This window comes from Monodelphis domestica, chromosome 2 (genome assembly GCF_027887165.1).
Source record: "Monodelphis domestica isolate mMonDom1 chromosome 2, mMonDom1.pri, whole genome shotgun sequence".
Lineage (NCBI taxonomy): Eukaryota > Metazoa > Chordata > Mammalia > Didelphimorphia > Didelphidae > Monodelphis > Monodelphis domestica.
Genome location: NC_077228.1, coordinates 452523391 through 452540621, shown reverse-complemented (window position 1 = coordinate 452540621; position 17231 = coordinate 452523391). Strand labels below are relative to the sequence as shown.

The 17231-nt window shown below is 35.3% G+C and overlaps 1 protein-coding gene across 34 annotated transcripts in view; it reads right to left on the bottom strand.

Annotated features, from left to right (window-relative positions):
- Positions 1-1024: 1024 nt before the first annotated feature.
- The window catches only part of AFDN (afadin, adherens junction formation factor), a 184250-nt gene continuing 168043 nt past the window's right edge, over positions 1025-17231 (bottom strand). For 15 of the 34 annotated variants that reach the window (XM_056819025.1, XM_056819026.1, XM_056819023.1 and 12 more), the window contains 4 exons: positions 11280-11414; positions 7501-8008; positions 4582-4666; positions 1025-3295 (listed from right to left, as the gene is read on the bottom strand). In XM_056819025.1, coding sequence (XP_056675003.1) covers positions 3142-3295; positions 4582-4666; positions 7501-8008; positions 11280-11414 — 882 coding nt within the window. In that variant the 3' untranslated portion in view covers positions 1025-3141. The other 19 variants (XM_056819041.1, XM_056819042.1, XM_056819043.1 and 16 more) reach the window with 8 other exon arrangements.

Sequence of the window (17231 nt, the reverse complement as noted above, 5' to 3'; positions counted from 1 at the left end):
GTTTCTAGGATTTGTTCTTTAACCAACCAGTTTGGAGAATCATATTATTTAATTTCCAATTCATTTTTGATTTGACTCTCTTTGTACTAATTATAATTTTTATTGCATTATGAGGACTCCCATTTCTGAGTTTCACACAACTATTTTAAAGTAGATTCTAAATGGGTAACAGGAAGAAAAGAAGTGAATGCAAAATCAACTATCAAACACTAATTTGCCAAGCACCATGCTGGGAGGGAATACACAGAGAACAAGAAGACAACCTGGCCTCTGGGAGGAGCAAGGCCACGGGTTATCTCAGTTGAACACAGGGGATGGCTCAGACAGGTTCCCTAGGGGACCCACTCTGGGGAAAAACAACAAATGCTTCATTAACCTCTTTGAACCATCTCACTCTTTCTTGCTTCATGACGAATGAGTAACAGGACAAAAGAATACTTTCAAATAAGAAACTTGAAAGATGAAAAACAAAATTACACACACCAATTTTTCCTAATTTCTGTTCATCATCCATCTCTCAGAAAAAATGATTCCTTTTCTCAGGCAATATGACAAATTCAACAAAAACATGTCAAGAGAAAATCGAGAATCCAGAAATAGAATTATTTTAGGCATATTTCCTCCTCATATTCATTCTTATTTATTCATAATGATTCACCTCTTCTCCCTCCTTGCCCTTACCCTCATTTCTTCCTGAAAAATATGAACTCTTCATCTGTGAACCTCAGCGTTTATCATACAGGATAAATGTTTGTGGATGTTGCCTAAGTCATGAGCAAATCGCGACCTCTCTGGCTCTGTCTATTCACATTTAAAATGGGAATTTGCCCATAGAATCTATATTAGTTTTTGTGAGGACTGAATTTTAACAAATTATGTAAGAATGCTTTTTATATACAAATATTAGTTATTACTCTAACCTTGGAAAACACTTAGTATTCAAAAAAATATCAAAAGGACTATTTTGAAAATATTAACTCTTAATTATCTCTTAAAGATCTTAGTTTAAAAAAAATACACAACCTAAATACATACAAAGTTTATTAAAAATAGCTTGCAAGTGAAACAGTAGAAATGGGAAACTACAGCAGTTTTGAAGCCTTTTTTCATAATGATACACAATTATGAAAAGAACTTTTACATATATATTCACATTTTATTTGAATTCTCAATGATGGCCAAATCCACTTTTGGTTAAACCATTTATGGTTTCTAGATACATACATGTAATCTTTATAGTATGTATAGACATTTGTTCGGTGGTTTTGTTGTTTTTACTTATCTTTTTTTAGCTGTTGGGAGGGGAAATATTAAATCATCCTTAACATTTAATTTTTCCTTAAAGAAAAGTGCTGAATTTTTAGTCACTGTTATGCTGCTAGTGTTCTCAAGAATTTGGGAGGGGCTTGCTTTTCCTGATTTTTCAGACAGGATAAGCATGCAAATCCTTCATCAACACTTTGAAACAGTTTACCTTCTTACTTCATATATTGAACAGCTGAAATGGCAAAAGCACACTTTCAAATAAGAAACTGAAAGATGTAAAAAATATTTACACCTAAATTTTTCATTCATTTTCATTTATCATACAACTCTTATTAAAAGTGATTTATTTTCTAAGGCAGTGAAAATCTCTGCCCTTTAAACATGGAAGTGTGCATTTCCCCCTAATATATATTTATAAGAGAACAATATGGTACAGAAAAATCATGTAAAACCCACATCAGGGTTTTGTCATATAGAAAATTTGTTTGGAATCACAACAATATATATATATATGTATATATATATATATCATTTTAATATCACATATTGAAAAACAAACTCCTTATCCCAAACATCAGCCATATATCCCACAGCTGAAGAAATAACAGTGATAAAATACAATAACAATTTAAAATTAAATAAGGCTATCATAGTGAGAAATAGCTTGAACTGCCAAAGGCTGTCTTTTTGTTTTTACAGTACATAGAATAATAACTACAGGTGCCAGACATGAAGACAATTTACTTAAAATTTCTTCCTCCTCAGTATATGTAAAAACAATGTTCTAGAAACACAAAATAAATCCATTTCATTTACATAATTTCTACTCATCCAAGAATAGCTGATGTTTAAAATTTTACACTTGTAATCTTCCCTTCTCTTCTTTTCATTCACTTTATTCCTAGCCACAGGAAGTACATTGATACTTGGTATCTAGTGTATATCCTGTGGAGCACTCAGTTAAAAATCCAAAAAAATTTGGTCCTAAGTTATGAGAATACCATGACAGAAACTATATCTCTTAATGATTAATTCTAAAATTACTCTGACATTCATAAGAAAAATAAAAACAAAACCAAAATATTCCAAGAGATTATCTCTCCAACTTTATTTCTGGATTTCACTTGTAAATTAAATATTTTGTGTAAATCGGAAGGCATCTGCTTTGATGAGGTGGAATGATTTCTTAGGTGTGCAGGTATTTTCCTTAAAATAAACTTTAAATTGCTTTATTTTAAATTACTATACAGAGAATAATGACTATTAAGGACTGTGTGCCCTCCTTAGTGTCCCTTAAGACACCCAGCATAGATGATATGCAAAGTAGCAGCTCATAAATAGCATGTGACAATTATCCAACACTAATGTTATATCTCGTGAGATAAAATAAAATCAGAGACAAATTCTCCATTAAAGGAACATCTAAGCCTCAATAGATAGTGCACAGAATAGTTTGGGCAGTTCAAGCTATCTTCTATCTCCCTTGCTCAGCAGCTAAAACAAATGTTGTAAAGACAAAGAAACAGAACTTCTCCAACATATGCTACATGTTCAGTTACAGAAGAGGGCAGGATTAAGAATTATTCCCTCTTTTAAAAAATATAGTTCCCTTCATGTGATTCATATCATTAAAATATATATTTTTTACAGTGCTTTAATAGTATAAACCACAGGGTTCTTGGTAAATATTCAATATTTCATATATCACAACATCTCTAATCCTCAATGAACAGTTTAAGAAACAGAGGAATCACAAAATTTACAAAAAACAAGACTCCTCCCCTTCCTCCTCCTATAAATCCTATAACTTTGGAGAATTTCCAGCTAAATCCAATAAGGTGCCTTCCCCCCTCTTCCTCACACCTCCTTCTACTTTCATTTCGTATTCAATTCATTTTCCAGTTCTGTTAATTTCCTAGAAGCTTTTACTTTATTGGAGACATCTTGGCCCTGGGAAAAGAGACGCTGACGCTCCTTGAATGTCAGGTTTTCAGGGGCTCCAGAAATTCCAGGTAAATCTGCCTCTTGGCTAAAAAAGAAAAATAGCATTAAATCTCAGTTCCTTCTGATTAAAATAGTTCAGTTACTAAATCTAAGGGTAAAAATTTAAATTCTTGGAGATCAAGCAGAATTTCAAAGAGACCGAGCCTTTATTTTCACTGCTAAGTAAATAGTTAAGTGAAGAAATGATCCTAGCAAACAATGATCCTCCGCTTGCTTGCTTGCTTTTTCACTTCCATTTCAGGTAAATATGAGGTCTCCATGGAATGAATTGTCAATATGGCTTTTAACTACTTTTTCATAAGGAAACATATTAACAAAAGGGATGTTCTTATGTTGGAGCCTCCTTAGAGCATCCCCAAAGACCTCTTCTTGAACGTCTCAGAAGCCCCTTCTAGAGGGAGACGACTGAGGAGTTCCCTGATTAGATCAAGAACATGTTGTGGGCACTTGGAGTCAGGAAGAGGGGAGAGAATGTGAATCTGGCCTCAGATGCTGGCTAGGTGGCTCATTTATCTAATGTGCTGGGTTAGAAAATGGGAAGCCCCTCTCCTTGCTTTCCCAAGAAAGAAGAGTCCAATATGACTGAAATGGGCAGAGCCTACACCCCTGCAGGCCCGCCCCTGGTCCTGGCCCTCCCCACAGCTCTATCCCCCCTCCCCCAACTCACTGTGACCCCTCAGCACCTGACTGATTTTCTTGGCTCCCTCAAGGTCTCCCCTGGCCTGTGGCAGCCCACCCCAGGCAGCCTCCTTGGACCGGCTGTCTTTGGTCAGGGCTGACACGATCCACATCAGAAGTAGCCATAGTCCCCGGGGGCAGGAGGAGGAAAAACTTCAGCTTTCCCACCTGGAATATTAACTGCCTGCCAGTCTGACCCAAGAACCTGCCCTAAATGACTTCTAAAACATTGCCAAAATCAGGGCACAACAACAGGATTACACTTTGGAAGAAAACTCCTGGGCACAAAAGGCAAGATGAACTTGCCTCACAGAATTAATGCAAGACATATATTAAAAAGTTCAGTCAGTCAGCTTTATGAAAAATGAAAGAAGAGGGGCAGCTAGGGGGGCTCAGCAGATAGGAATTCCACCAGGCCTGTAGGCAGAAAGTCTTGGGTTCAAATTAGGCCTAGATACTGTCAACATCTGAGACCCTGGGAAAGTCACTTAACCACAACTGCCTAGCCCTTTCAACTCATCTGCCTCGGAACTGAGACTATCAATTTTAAGACAGAAATGAATTAATTTTTTTAAAGTGTGTACTCAATTTCACAGAAAAAGTTTCCTATTTGAGAAAACTCTTACACTTCACCTTTTGGATCGTTTCTCTCTTGGATCTCTATAAACCTCATGGACACCAACGACTGCTCCAGTAGACCCAGTGTAAGAGCTCATTCCTTTACAAATAAACACATAGAGAAAAATAAATACACATGTCAAGGTTAAGAAACAGACACAATGGCCCACCTCCCTCCAAATGCATTTTTAAAATAAAGATGCAGTGCTTCAGAAATAACCGAAATTTGGAATTACTGAACTAAGGAAGGGCTTTTGGATTCAGCCCATTTGAATAGTCCATGGAAGGAACATTCTATATGAACTGACATGTTCTGGTGATGGGAACAATCCAACTACTATATCCAAATGTTGCTTTCCCAAATAGTTATTATTTAATGGAAAACCAAAGATAGAACAGATATGTCGCCTACTGACATGAATTTTCTTTCTAAATACCTACCAGAGGTTGAAAAATAGAAAAAAAAAACTTGTTTAAATACCATGCCATCCAATTTTTCATTTCACAAGTTTGTTTTAAAGGACATTTATTAACACTGAGCTTATAAAGTACTTTAATACAGAATTTACCCTCCTGTGAGTGTACACACAAAGTGACATCCCAACAAAAAAATTTAATGCCACAAAAGGGAAACAATGGCAAGGAAGACTATATAACTCCTGCATAATAGGCAAGCTTGAGACATCCAGCATTAACCATAAAATGTACAAAATACCTAATTAAATGTTGCCTTTTTTTTCTAATTTTTTGCCAATTAAATTTATCTTTGCTTGGATGTACTGCACAAAAATGAAGGAATCTTAATATGCATCTCCTACTTAAAAATAAAAGACAGGTTTGCCAGGACATTCATTATTTATTCTTATTCAATACATTTGGAAAGGGAAAAGTTCAGTTCTTCCTTAATTACCAGTTTTCTAGTACTGCATCTTTATTTCTGATTTAGTTCATCCTCATCTAAGACTCAAAAGACTAAACACTGACTCACTGCAATTTGAAATGCTCTATTTTCAAAATCAATTGAGATCAGGTATCGTGAATTTCAACAAGTTGTTATGAATGCTGTGCCAAAATCACCTTTCCAATTTGTTTCAACTAACTTCTTTTTCAGTCATATCTTGTGAGCCTTGATGGAGAAGCAATGATGGTTTCTTCCACTGATATACCTCTTCAATATTTTCACTTTCTATTAACAACATATTTTATAGTATAAGGTGAATGAATATACAAAGTATACAAATAACTGGATAAAATCAAAAGTTCCCAATTTTTATGTTGGAATCCCCATTTGAATCCTCATCTACAAACTACACAGTGGAAGGAACTGAGTGCAAATTGCAGAAGTGTGTTTTGGCAAAGTGAGAACAACTAAAAGACAAGACAGCTGCAAAGAACTGCAAAGCGATAGTGTTAGTAGAGATGGAGAGGTGACGAGGTGGGTGCACAAGGCGTTCTGAGATTGGGGCAAGCAACTGTACTTTACGAAGGGAGTCTTCAGAGAAGCTCGAGCAATCAGATGCAGGACATAACCTGCTCCACTGTGATATTTTAAGTGTAAAATAAAATGAGGATTAGTAGTATGACTAAAAGCTAAGATTAAAAGGAAAAATCTAACTACAATATTCCTTAAGTGGTACCAAAAATCCAAATTAACATGTAGCATTAACAATCAATTTTTCTTTGTAATTGAATGAATCTAGTGTTATCTTATTCAAAATGTTATCATTTGTGTGTGTGTTTATATATAAATAATGCTAAGAATTTAAAAAAAGAATCTTTTGAATGCTTGAAATATCTGAAAATGTATTTTATTATATTTTGAATCCTCACTTAGGATACAAGTGCCACTTTGAAAAGTTCAGGATGAGTTTGTCCAAGACTGGTTACGATGGTAGAAACCATAGTTACACTGAATTGAATGAACTATGTCTGAGGTAACCCAAAAAAAGAAATAAATTTCTTAATTTTAAAGTTAATTCTTCGGCTTTGTAAGAGATTTCATATTATGCTGTTCAGTAAAATCTCAAAAAACTCATCAGATGCATGAAAAGTCTTTATATCTAAGAAAATTTACCATCAAAATACCAATTTTCTTTAGGTAATAAAACCAGACTAAATAGATAATGTCCAAGACCTTCTGGGCTGACATTCTATCTTAAAGACACTGAAAAAGTTCTCTCCACTTTGTTTGGGATAGATTCTAGGTCCTGGTTCAGTCAGAAGTATGGTAGTGCTCTCCAGTCAACTACAAGTGTTACAATTCAATGCAAACTACATTTATGCTGTGATCGCATGCCTAAGGCTGCTGTATACTAAGACTAAAAAGAGCCCTTCTGAAAAGAGGCCAGTTAGAGAAGAGTGGTGAGCATTTCAATGAGGAAGAGGTTGTGTGAGCCTGGCAGGAGATGGCTGGTCAGTCCTAAGCTAGCTACCAGTGCACCCTCACTAGGCCCTAGGCCTGGGAATCCCAGGGCATGTCTTAGGCCAAATGCATACAGCATTTCATCCAGAACAGTCCTCCTGGGGTGAAGTCATGACAAGCTTAATGCAAATGCCTGCTCGGAGGGCAAATAGGAAGTATGTGTTGAAGTCCCTCAAATGCTTATGGAAAGGTGCTCCTTTCACCAAATACCAAGACTCTTTAACAGAGAGAATGAAAGCCAAGACCAACAGTACTTCAAACAGATTAGGGAGGCATGGAGAAGGACTGATTGTGTACATTTGATCAAAGATGTGAATTTTTTAAGTACAAAAGGAATCGGATAGAATTGAACATTTACAGAAAGGAGAATTCACAGACATGACATGGGAAAGCAGAGGGCGATCCCGTGCCAGAGCAGTGATGGGGGCAATCAAATCACAGAGTGATCATCTAAAGCTATGTCATCACGCGGGAAGCTAGGGAGAAAAGGGGCGAGGGGGCTGCTTCTCTACCTTTGGAGCCGCTGGCCTGGTAGAAGGCTGGCTTTTTTGGTGGGGGAGGGGGCTGGCCTGTTTTGTGAGCAGTACTGTTGGCATTGACCGAGGGTGGCTGGAATGAGGTGGAAAGATAGATGCCATCGGAGACCGGGCGTGGCTGCTGTGGCGGCTTAGGGGCGGCAGGAGGGAAGTCCCCATAAGATTTTCTCGTGCAGGAGTACTTATCCTGACCTGCTAGGCCGGAGTCCTCCTCCTCCTCCTCCTCCTCATTGTATGCAACAAACTTGGCAGTGTACACCGAGTCAGGGGAGAGGACCTGCGTTTTGAGGTAAGAGGTGTTTCGTTGAGGTGGGGGAGGAGGAGCGTTAGCGGAGGGGGGTGGGGGTGGGAGTTCATAGTCCCGTGGAAGTGGTGGTCTGTACAGACCAGGCTCGTCAGGCTCCAGCAGCCTCCGCTCCGCCTCATCGTGCTGTCGGCGCCTTTCAGCTTCCAAGCGGTTGTAATACCCTTCCTCCTGTCGCCTCTGCAGGCGGGAATAAACAAAGGTGCAAAGATCAGGAGAGGAAGAGGCACAAAGCGGACCCAACTATGGTCTGGCGGGGATTTTTAAGATCATCCAATTCTGTTCTACAACCAGGTTGAATCCATTTAGCAGTGTAAACAACACATTATTTTTTTAAAAAACGCTCATTCAGATCATCCTGGAGATCTTGTTCTCTGAAGTATAACAGACAGAGCTTTTGCATTTCTGGGTTAGTTATGATCCTGCCTAAATGGATGGGAAAGACTGGAAGACCCATCAGTTCTAGCCCCATCCCTCCTCTTTTTCTAGTCATTTGAAAGGGACCATTTCTAACTAAAGCATAAACATGAACTTACCTGTTACTGTAAAGTTAAAAAAAAAATCAGGGAAAAATTCTATAAATAGGCTACAAAGTTCGGGTTCTATTAACTGATATTTTAGGAGGTATTGACTTCTAAGCTATTTTTATATGATATTTTTCATGAAGTCCTAAATTCAGATGCATAACCATTCTTTGGAAATATATTTCTTAAAACTAAAATCATCTAGCTTACCTCCTGTTTTTCAAAGGGCATTTAATTAAGGAAAAAGTGAATTGAAAAGACATAATGTTCCCCAAGTAAACAACACATGCTTTTCACAGTTAATTCATATTTCAAAACTGTACTACCTAATAGACAGACAATGAAAAAGTTAGGCATCAATAGCAACAGGAACAAGAATTTGAATATGTTGACACACATGATACATTTTTGACATACATCTGCACAGACTGTAATTGACAGTATGTTAACGAAATTAGCTATTTTCACAATTAAAAATATAATAGCACATTTTCTTAAAGATTGACAAAAGATTCAAAGAAGGAGAAGTGAAGGTGAAATAGGGAAAGGAGCATTTATATTGTTTTTGAAACAAAAGTTTTATTCTTTAGCTTGGAAAACTTTTAGTACTGAATATTGGATGAACAAACACTTTCCAAACTCCTCTTTACCAAATACTCCTAAGTTTGGAGGTTCCTTTGGCACAGCAATAACAGTTACACCTGCTCTTTTTCTCCATTTTTTTTGCCTGTTTCTTCTTCTTAAATGGCATAGAAAAGTGCTTCAATCTCTAAATATTTTAAGATTTGGATAGATTATCATTCAAAAAATATATGCCAATCTCTGATGTTCGTTTTAATACACCATGCTCTCCTCATTCTAATAAGCAAATTATCTCCAAGAGCTAACAGTCTCAGGTTGAGGAAATAATGGAAAAGACATCTTATCCTCATAGAGCAAAGAATTCCTAGGAAAATCATTAAATTCAGTGTTATGCCTATACATTTTAAGCAATCACTAAAAATCCTAATAAGTTAGTTTGCTATCTGCCAATTTTACAAAGACAGGCTATTCCAACAACATTTAAAAGGGGACTCAGTAAGTATTCATTAGCTGCCATCTTTTACTTAATTAAGGTTAATTTCTAGCAAGATTCCAGAGTTTCTGAGATAACAATATCTCACGAGCAGATATAATTGTATGACACAAGGAAACTTTATTCTAACCAACAAATAACAATCTTCTATAACAAAGCATAGCCATTGATTTTGGACAACCTCAGTATGTAACATACTTCCAACTCCCAGTTTCATTGACCCATCATCAAATGAAGTAGTAGTTGCTGAAATAAAATTGCAGTCAATATATCCAGGAAGTGTGAGGATGCATATTCAAAAATCAAAGCCAAAGTCTTTCTCAACATAATTTATCTAGCTTTCTCTCCAATTGTATATTTTGATGCTAAAACTACAGCCTATATTTTGGCAAATCTCTAGGCTATTACAACTTTGTACCTAAAGCAGATGAAGCTCTTGGTAGTTGTACAGGTCTTACTGAAGCCTTTTAAAATTTTTTTGAGTCTTAAAGAATGTAAGATAGTCAAATTAGTACTAAACTGAATAAGTCAAATCCTAAAAAACCAGAAAAAGCAATTCAATAGATTAGTATAAGATCACAAAATATCTAGAATGCTGACTGATTCTGGTTTTGCAAGTCTGAGTTCCTCTGGTCTGTAGTACTTATATAATGACCATCAGTTTCCATTTACAAATATAAACTGATTATATAGTTAGAAACTGTCTTGAATGTTCGATTTCTGAGAATATTCCATAAGCTGTTTGGATCCACCACAAAGCACTATCATAAATATTGAGAGAGTAAAGACCTATAATGGACATGAAAACCATCTATTTCAATATACACGTGTGGTTCCTTATGGTATTTTCTCCAACTCTCTTTTAAGTGAATGTTTCAACAATTTTATTTTTGACCACTTAATATTTTAAGATTCCATTTTGACAAATATTTCCTGAGTAATACTTTATTTTGTACTTCTTACTAATATACTTCCTTCATCATACTAATGAAGAAATTGTGAATAATTAAAGATTCTGCGTTTTCCCATACGAAGTTGTGAGAATCAGAGGCTTCTCAGAAGGAAAGAGACAAAGAATAACAGCTTCTCCAAAATCACATACAGCAACAAGCAGTGATCTTAGAACAAACCAAACAGTGCAAAATGGTGATCAGAACCTCTCTTACATCAATGGACCTCAGCAAACAAAAGAGATACTTAATATTTTAATATTAAGTTCACTCATAAGTGCACAAGATGTAAGTTCTGGACCATGTAAGATTCCCAATTCCTGAGAATATCTGCTAAAATTCATTGCTTGAATGAAACAGCTAATATCTGGAAATCAACAAATATTTATGTTGGGTTTTTTTTAGCAGACTAAGCAAGTTAACATACTAAAATTAAATCTTCCTCTTTAAATATTCTGTAATTCATTGTTCTATTTGAATAGAATAAGATCTCCAGCATTAATTAGGATTGAGTTAACTGAGTAAATTAAACTTTTTGATGTTCAATAAATAAAATGATCTAACAAATATCACCATTACAACAACATGCTACTTAGCATCAGATATGGGTTATAAACCCAGGTTAAATGGATTCTTTAGACAGAGGCCCCTTGCTGAACAGATCAAGTATTAGAGTTCAAGTGCTTGAGAGAGATATAGGAGCTTGGAGACAAAGTTCAGAAGAGAGGTAGGTGGAGCCAGACTACATTAAGAGTTTTTGGTCCAATAATAAGTTTGGGATCCAGGCCCTGTTTTTGTCATGTGCATTTGGGGAAATGTATTTCTATCTCCCTTTTGCCCAAGCCAAACATTTATGTTTGGGCTAAGTTGATAATTTCTAGCTGCCCTCAGAGGACCATAACCTTTTCTTCAGCATCTCGCTTTGCTCGCTCCTCCTCTTGGCGCCGTCGATCTTCTTCCTGCCTGGCCCTGTCTTCTGCTTCCCGTTTACGAATCTCTTCTAACTGTTGCTGGCGTCTGCGTTCTTCATCCTGTAACTAACAAAGATTTGACTTTAATTTGTGTGAAACCAACTGCTTCAGGACAAGATACAAGAACCCCATAATTAAGACACATCACATATATACACACAGAAGTCGAAAACAACATACCAGATTAAATTCAATGAGGCAGAACAGCAGCAGTAAATCATTTAAGATCATTTCAAATAATGTCTGAAAATTTATTTTCTTAACCACACTTTTTTTTCTTGCATACAATTCTGATAACAGAAAATCCAATTGCAGTAAGGAAGACAATTTCATATTAAAAAGTTTCCTATTTCACTGGGAAAGGTTTTTATTTTACAGGTGAGGGACGTGAATGCTCAGATGTTAAGTGACTTCCCCAAGACCACATCAAGCTGGGGTATGATTGAGCTGAGATTAGAAAAAAAGTTGCATGACTTCTATTCCCAATGCATGCTCTAAATGCTAATGGTCTTTTGCATTTCATTACTGAACACGGTATATCAAAAATCTTTTGGAATACTTCACACAAAAGAACCTAAAGATATATTACAACGTAGAAGTTGCCTATGTACCAGAAAACAAAATGAATTTAGAAAATTTGATTTTAAAATCTAGGTCTTGTTCTTTGCTATGTGTGTGACCAAGAGTAATCTCATACAGCCCCTCTGGTTCTACTTCTTTCTCTATAAAATGAGGGAGGGAGTTGAGCTATTTGCTAAGGTTCCATTTTTATCTCTGAAACTTTATAGTCTCAGGATTCCTTCACTAAGGTTTTATTACCCAGACATAAATAATTCCTCATGTACACACTGCTTTTTCATCACATAAGAGATTTCTTAAGCCTCAAAAAAAAAAATAAGTATGCTATTTTGCAAAATCCTCCAAATGATAGGATATCAAATGAATAACATTATTTTTTCCTTTATATTCCTATTTAAATATTTAAAATATCCTTTTATCAAATGTTAAATTAATTTACATTGAGATCCACATAAATTAAGACAAATGTGAATATAGGCTTATAAGGTAATTTCCATGAATTCAGTCTGGCTAAAAATATACACTGAGAGACAGAGATACTATCTGGAGCAAATTTAACTTCCTTTTGTGGCACTTTCCTAGTTTTGCACCCCCTTTGGTTCTTTAATACCAATTAAGGCCTTCAGTCATACTCTTCAAAAAATACTTTTTGAAAATTTTTGCCTCCCTTTAAACATTAGCCAATATCTAATAAAACTAAGCTATCACACCTGTTATAACAGCAAATGGCTTATTAATATAGCATTACATTTTCTTGAACTTGAGGCTCAGGATATATGAAATAAATTAACTTCATACTAGAGTTGATATATACATTGGTTAAAATGATGCCACTATTTATAGGATCCTACATATAGAGATTAAAGGGACCTTTCAAAGCCATCCAGTTCAATTCTCTTTGTGACAGGTAAGGAAACTGTATAAAATGGCATATTCTCAACATTGCAACAAGTTTTCAGAAAGCTAGGTATGGTAATTTTATTCAATTTTAATTCAAATTTAGGTAGGGTTAAACTTAATGAATGTTATCTATCCACTTGGTTTTATTATTCTAAAGTAATTAAAAGAATGCTCAAATATTGTTCAATCTTTAGTTAATAGAAACAGCAAAAAAAAAGAAAGAAAAATTTATCTTTCATTATTTCAAGAGAGTGAAGGAATTTAAGATGATATAAAGTTTTTGAAATTAAAGTGAATAAACTACAGGCATAAGTCTTTTTAAAGTTAATGAAATTTGGTATCTGGTGAAACAGAATAATGTTAAAACTGGCATTAAGCTATCAATCAGTAATGAAATTCAATAGAGAAATTTTAAATTCAGCTTCTAGATATATAGTATAGCTTTCCCCCCCTTCTTCATATGTTTCTTGGGTTTAAATGAAAATATTTTGAAAGGAGAGTAATAAATTAATTTTTAATATATACTTTTAATATTTATTCTCCAGCAAACCACAGTGATATGGGATGATACAGATGAAAAACTATCTATATGCCTGTACAACCTGTGTGACACTTTCAAATTTCTCCCCCCAAAATTAATCACAGGGTATTTAATCAAAATGTTGAAGCCATTCCTCATATGCCCGTGAATACCAATACATCTCTCATTTTAATATCAGCAATAATAAAAACAATTATCCTGAAAAAATTAAATAATTATGCCTTTTCCTAGTCCTAGACAAAAACTAGTATCAGAGACAGTAGATGACAATAGCTGATGCCTTTGTTATGAACTAAACAAGAACCCCAAAACTATAAGGAAAATTGATATTTTAGTTCTCATAAAGACTCATGACTATGCACTGTAAAAGAATGAATGATGACAGTATAATTAATAACCCAGGTCTGTGGAACAGACATAGAGAAGTATCTCTATCAAAAAGACTATGTGAATATGGAAACTTGTATGAGGAATGTTGTCTTAAAAAAAAAAAAAGCAAAAAGCATGGAATTCCTAATTTAAAAGGAAAATTGGATTAAGAGGCTCAGTGGATAGAAAGCCAGGCTTGGAGGCAGAAGGTCCTGGTTTTGAGTCTGGTCTCTGGCACTTCCTAGATGTATGACTGTGGGCAAGCCACATAACCCCAAATGCCAAGCCTTTTACTGCTCTTCTTCCTTGGAACTGAAACTTAGTATTGATTCTAAGAAGTTAAGGATTAAAAAAAAAAAAGCAAACTGCTCTGTTATCCATGGTATTAAAAGTGATGGAGAAAAGGGGAGTTTTATGGGGGAAAGTGAAAACAAGGGGCTCCATTTTTTAAAGATTATTAAAACTGGACTATGAGGATATCTAGAGACATTACATAATGGGGATTCAAGTTCATTTTAAAAAATTATACTTAAGCTTATTTTTCAATGAAAAATGTCATGAATATTTTGGGTTCTATAGCAAAGTCTTTGCCACCTAATTGCTAGATGATTCACCATAACTCAAAAACATATCTTTATTTTTCTGACATTAGCTTTAAAAACTTAAATTCTCCCCACCCCCCCACCCCCCTTCCTTGTTTGACTGCTGGAGTGGTGTGAGGGAGATGTGTGTAAAGGGATCTCTGGTCCATTATTATTATCAATTGCCAGGGTAGAGCTCCTTCCGCCAATGCACATGTACATCAGCAACTTGTCTACAAATTAGTCTTGATGATTTTTCTGGAACACTGAGAAACTAAGTCATTTCTCCTTGGTTATATAATAGGTAAGTTCCTTCTGTGAGGTCTTTAAAATTTCATTAAAAGAGACTAACAATGAAAATAGTTTACTTTGTTTTGTAAGAGTTTAGAAAACTCAGGCATCATAAGCAACACACTAACTATAAGACACAATTCAGTCCATTAGCCTGGGAAACTATATGGTGATCTTCTTAGCCGAGGTAAACCAAGAGGGAAGAAACTGGTCAGTAGAATCAAATTAATCTTGAATACTACATCACTATAAATAAATATCCTTTTTGTTTTTATGACTTGGCTCTAGATCAAGCTCAGTTTAAATTAAGCAAGTCTATATATTTTAAGACAGCAAGCTAATCTGCACAATTTGCTAATACTTAAATTTTGTTAAACAATTTATTATTGTTTTTCCCTATAGGAGAGCTGGTGGTGGTAAAATCTTTTTTTTTTGCAACAAAACATCATTACTGCATGAATCTACATTATTTCCTTGATTTTGGTGTATTATTTTATTGTCTTTCATTTTGTAAATGTGAAAAATGACAAAATTGGCATTGAGAACCATCATATTTTATTACAATAGAAAGGTCAAGAGATAGCAACCTATTTTTCAATTTTTCTTAAGTCATAGGTATCAGAAAGTCATTTAAGTATACACAAAGTTACAAACCCCCAAATGCTATCCATAAACTAGCCCTGGGGCAGCGAGGTGGCATAGTGGAGAGAGGGTCAGACCTGAAAGACTCATCTTCTTGGGCTCAAATCTAGCCTCAGGCACTTGCTATCCATGTGACCCTGGGAAAGTCACTTAACCCTCTTTACCTCAGTTTTTTCATCTGCAAAATAAGCTGGAAAAGAAAATAACAAACCACTCTAAGATTTTTGTCAAGAAAACACCAAAAATCATCATGAAGAGTTGGATACAACCGAAATGACTGAACATCAACAAAACTTGCACTGCTAGTATGCTAGCAACTAAGTATAGTTTTGAAATAAAACCAAATTTCTCAAACCAAATCAAAGCCAAAATTCTCAAAATGAGAACAGATTAAAGAATGTACTAACAAATATCCATAGATGAGAAAATATAGCATATTTAAAATAAAGTGATTTTGTTCAAGTTATTTTCTTTTTGCCTTCATAATCTTTATTATCACTCTAAAACATACATTGTCTGTGCTTGCTAGAGAACTTTTTTCACTTCCATGAGAAAAAAATACCTCTTGATTTTATCCCAAATACCTCCCCAAAAAAACTTGGGACAGTATATGAACCTGAATGATTCATGTGAACAAAATATCTATCTTTCCATTTAAATTGCAGATTGTATGTCTGCTTAAACTGTATATTGTATTTCAAAGCTATCTCATAGCCAATTTCCTTGATCTTTCTCAACCAGTTTAATAAAGTACAGAGAAAAAAGAAATTTCAAAAACACCTCAGCAAAAAGGATAAAACTAATAATGAAATGATCAGATAGCAAATGACTAGACTTACTATATTTTAAGTGGAACATATGAAAAGCTACAGTTGAACTTCAGTTTCATCCGGGGGAGTTTTACAGGGTCAGTGGGGTACACTGGATCAAGTCAGCCTTGGAGTTGGAAACTCCAAAGCCCAGACTCTGAAATGTGGGGAAATCATTTAGCATCAATGCCAGAGTGAATCTCAGAAGCAGTTTTAAAAAAACAACAGCAGCAAAACCCACAACTGAGATGAGCCCAGAGGGATTATTATTTATATTATTATAAAAAAAGCAATCTCAGTCAAATCAGGACAATAATTACTGTGTATATGGATAAATAACAGAATACTGACTTGACCACAACCACAAAGAATATTTTCCTATTTTATTATCACTATTATTATCACCACTCAACCAAACATGCAAACTAATTTCAGTCTTTTGGGAAGCTGAAACTCCTGACAAAGAAAAATCACCATCACTGATAAGGATGAGCATATTCACCACAATTCTCATTGCACTGACATTAAGTTAAGTGATTTGTCCAGAATGACATAGCCAGTATTATTATTGTTGACAGAGAGGGCCTGCCATGATTTCATTATACTAGATAACTCTGGGGTGAGGAAAACTCCTTCCAAAGCAGATTCAAAACTTCTCTGCATCTAATTGTCCCTAAGAGAGATGAGCCGAGCACTGAGGGGAGCCAGTCAAAGTGGGGCTGGAACCAAGGACATGTAGCTCAAAGGCCAGCTCTCTATAGTCTACTTTATGATGTCTCTCATTGATGTTAATAATGATAACAGTAATAGCCATCATTTAAAATATGGTTTTATGGCTTGCAAAACACTTTACATAATATTTTGGAGATGATTTGATCTTGACTATTGTAAAACCTTGAGATTGCTACTACTATTATGCCCATTTTATAGACAACTGGGGCTCAGAGTCTTATATAGACAACTTGCTCAGGGTCACACAGCAGTTACTGAATGTGGGATGTGACTGGAGGGCTCCTTCAGCTTTAAACCCAGTGTTCTTTACAAAAGAGTACCTCACATGTGAATACCTGGTAAAAGGCAAACCAAGAAAACCTGGATGTACCAAAACAGTATCTAATGTTGATATCAAGATATAAAGATACAAGCAAACCTTGACTTCAGTTTATTTTGT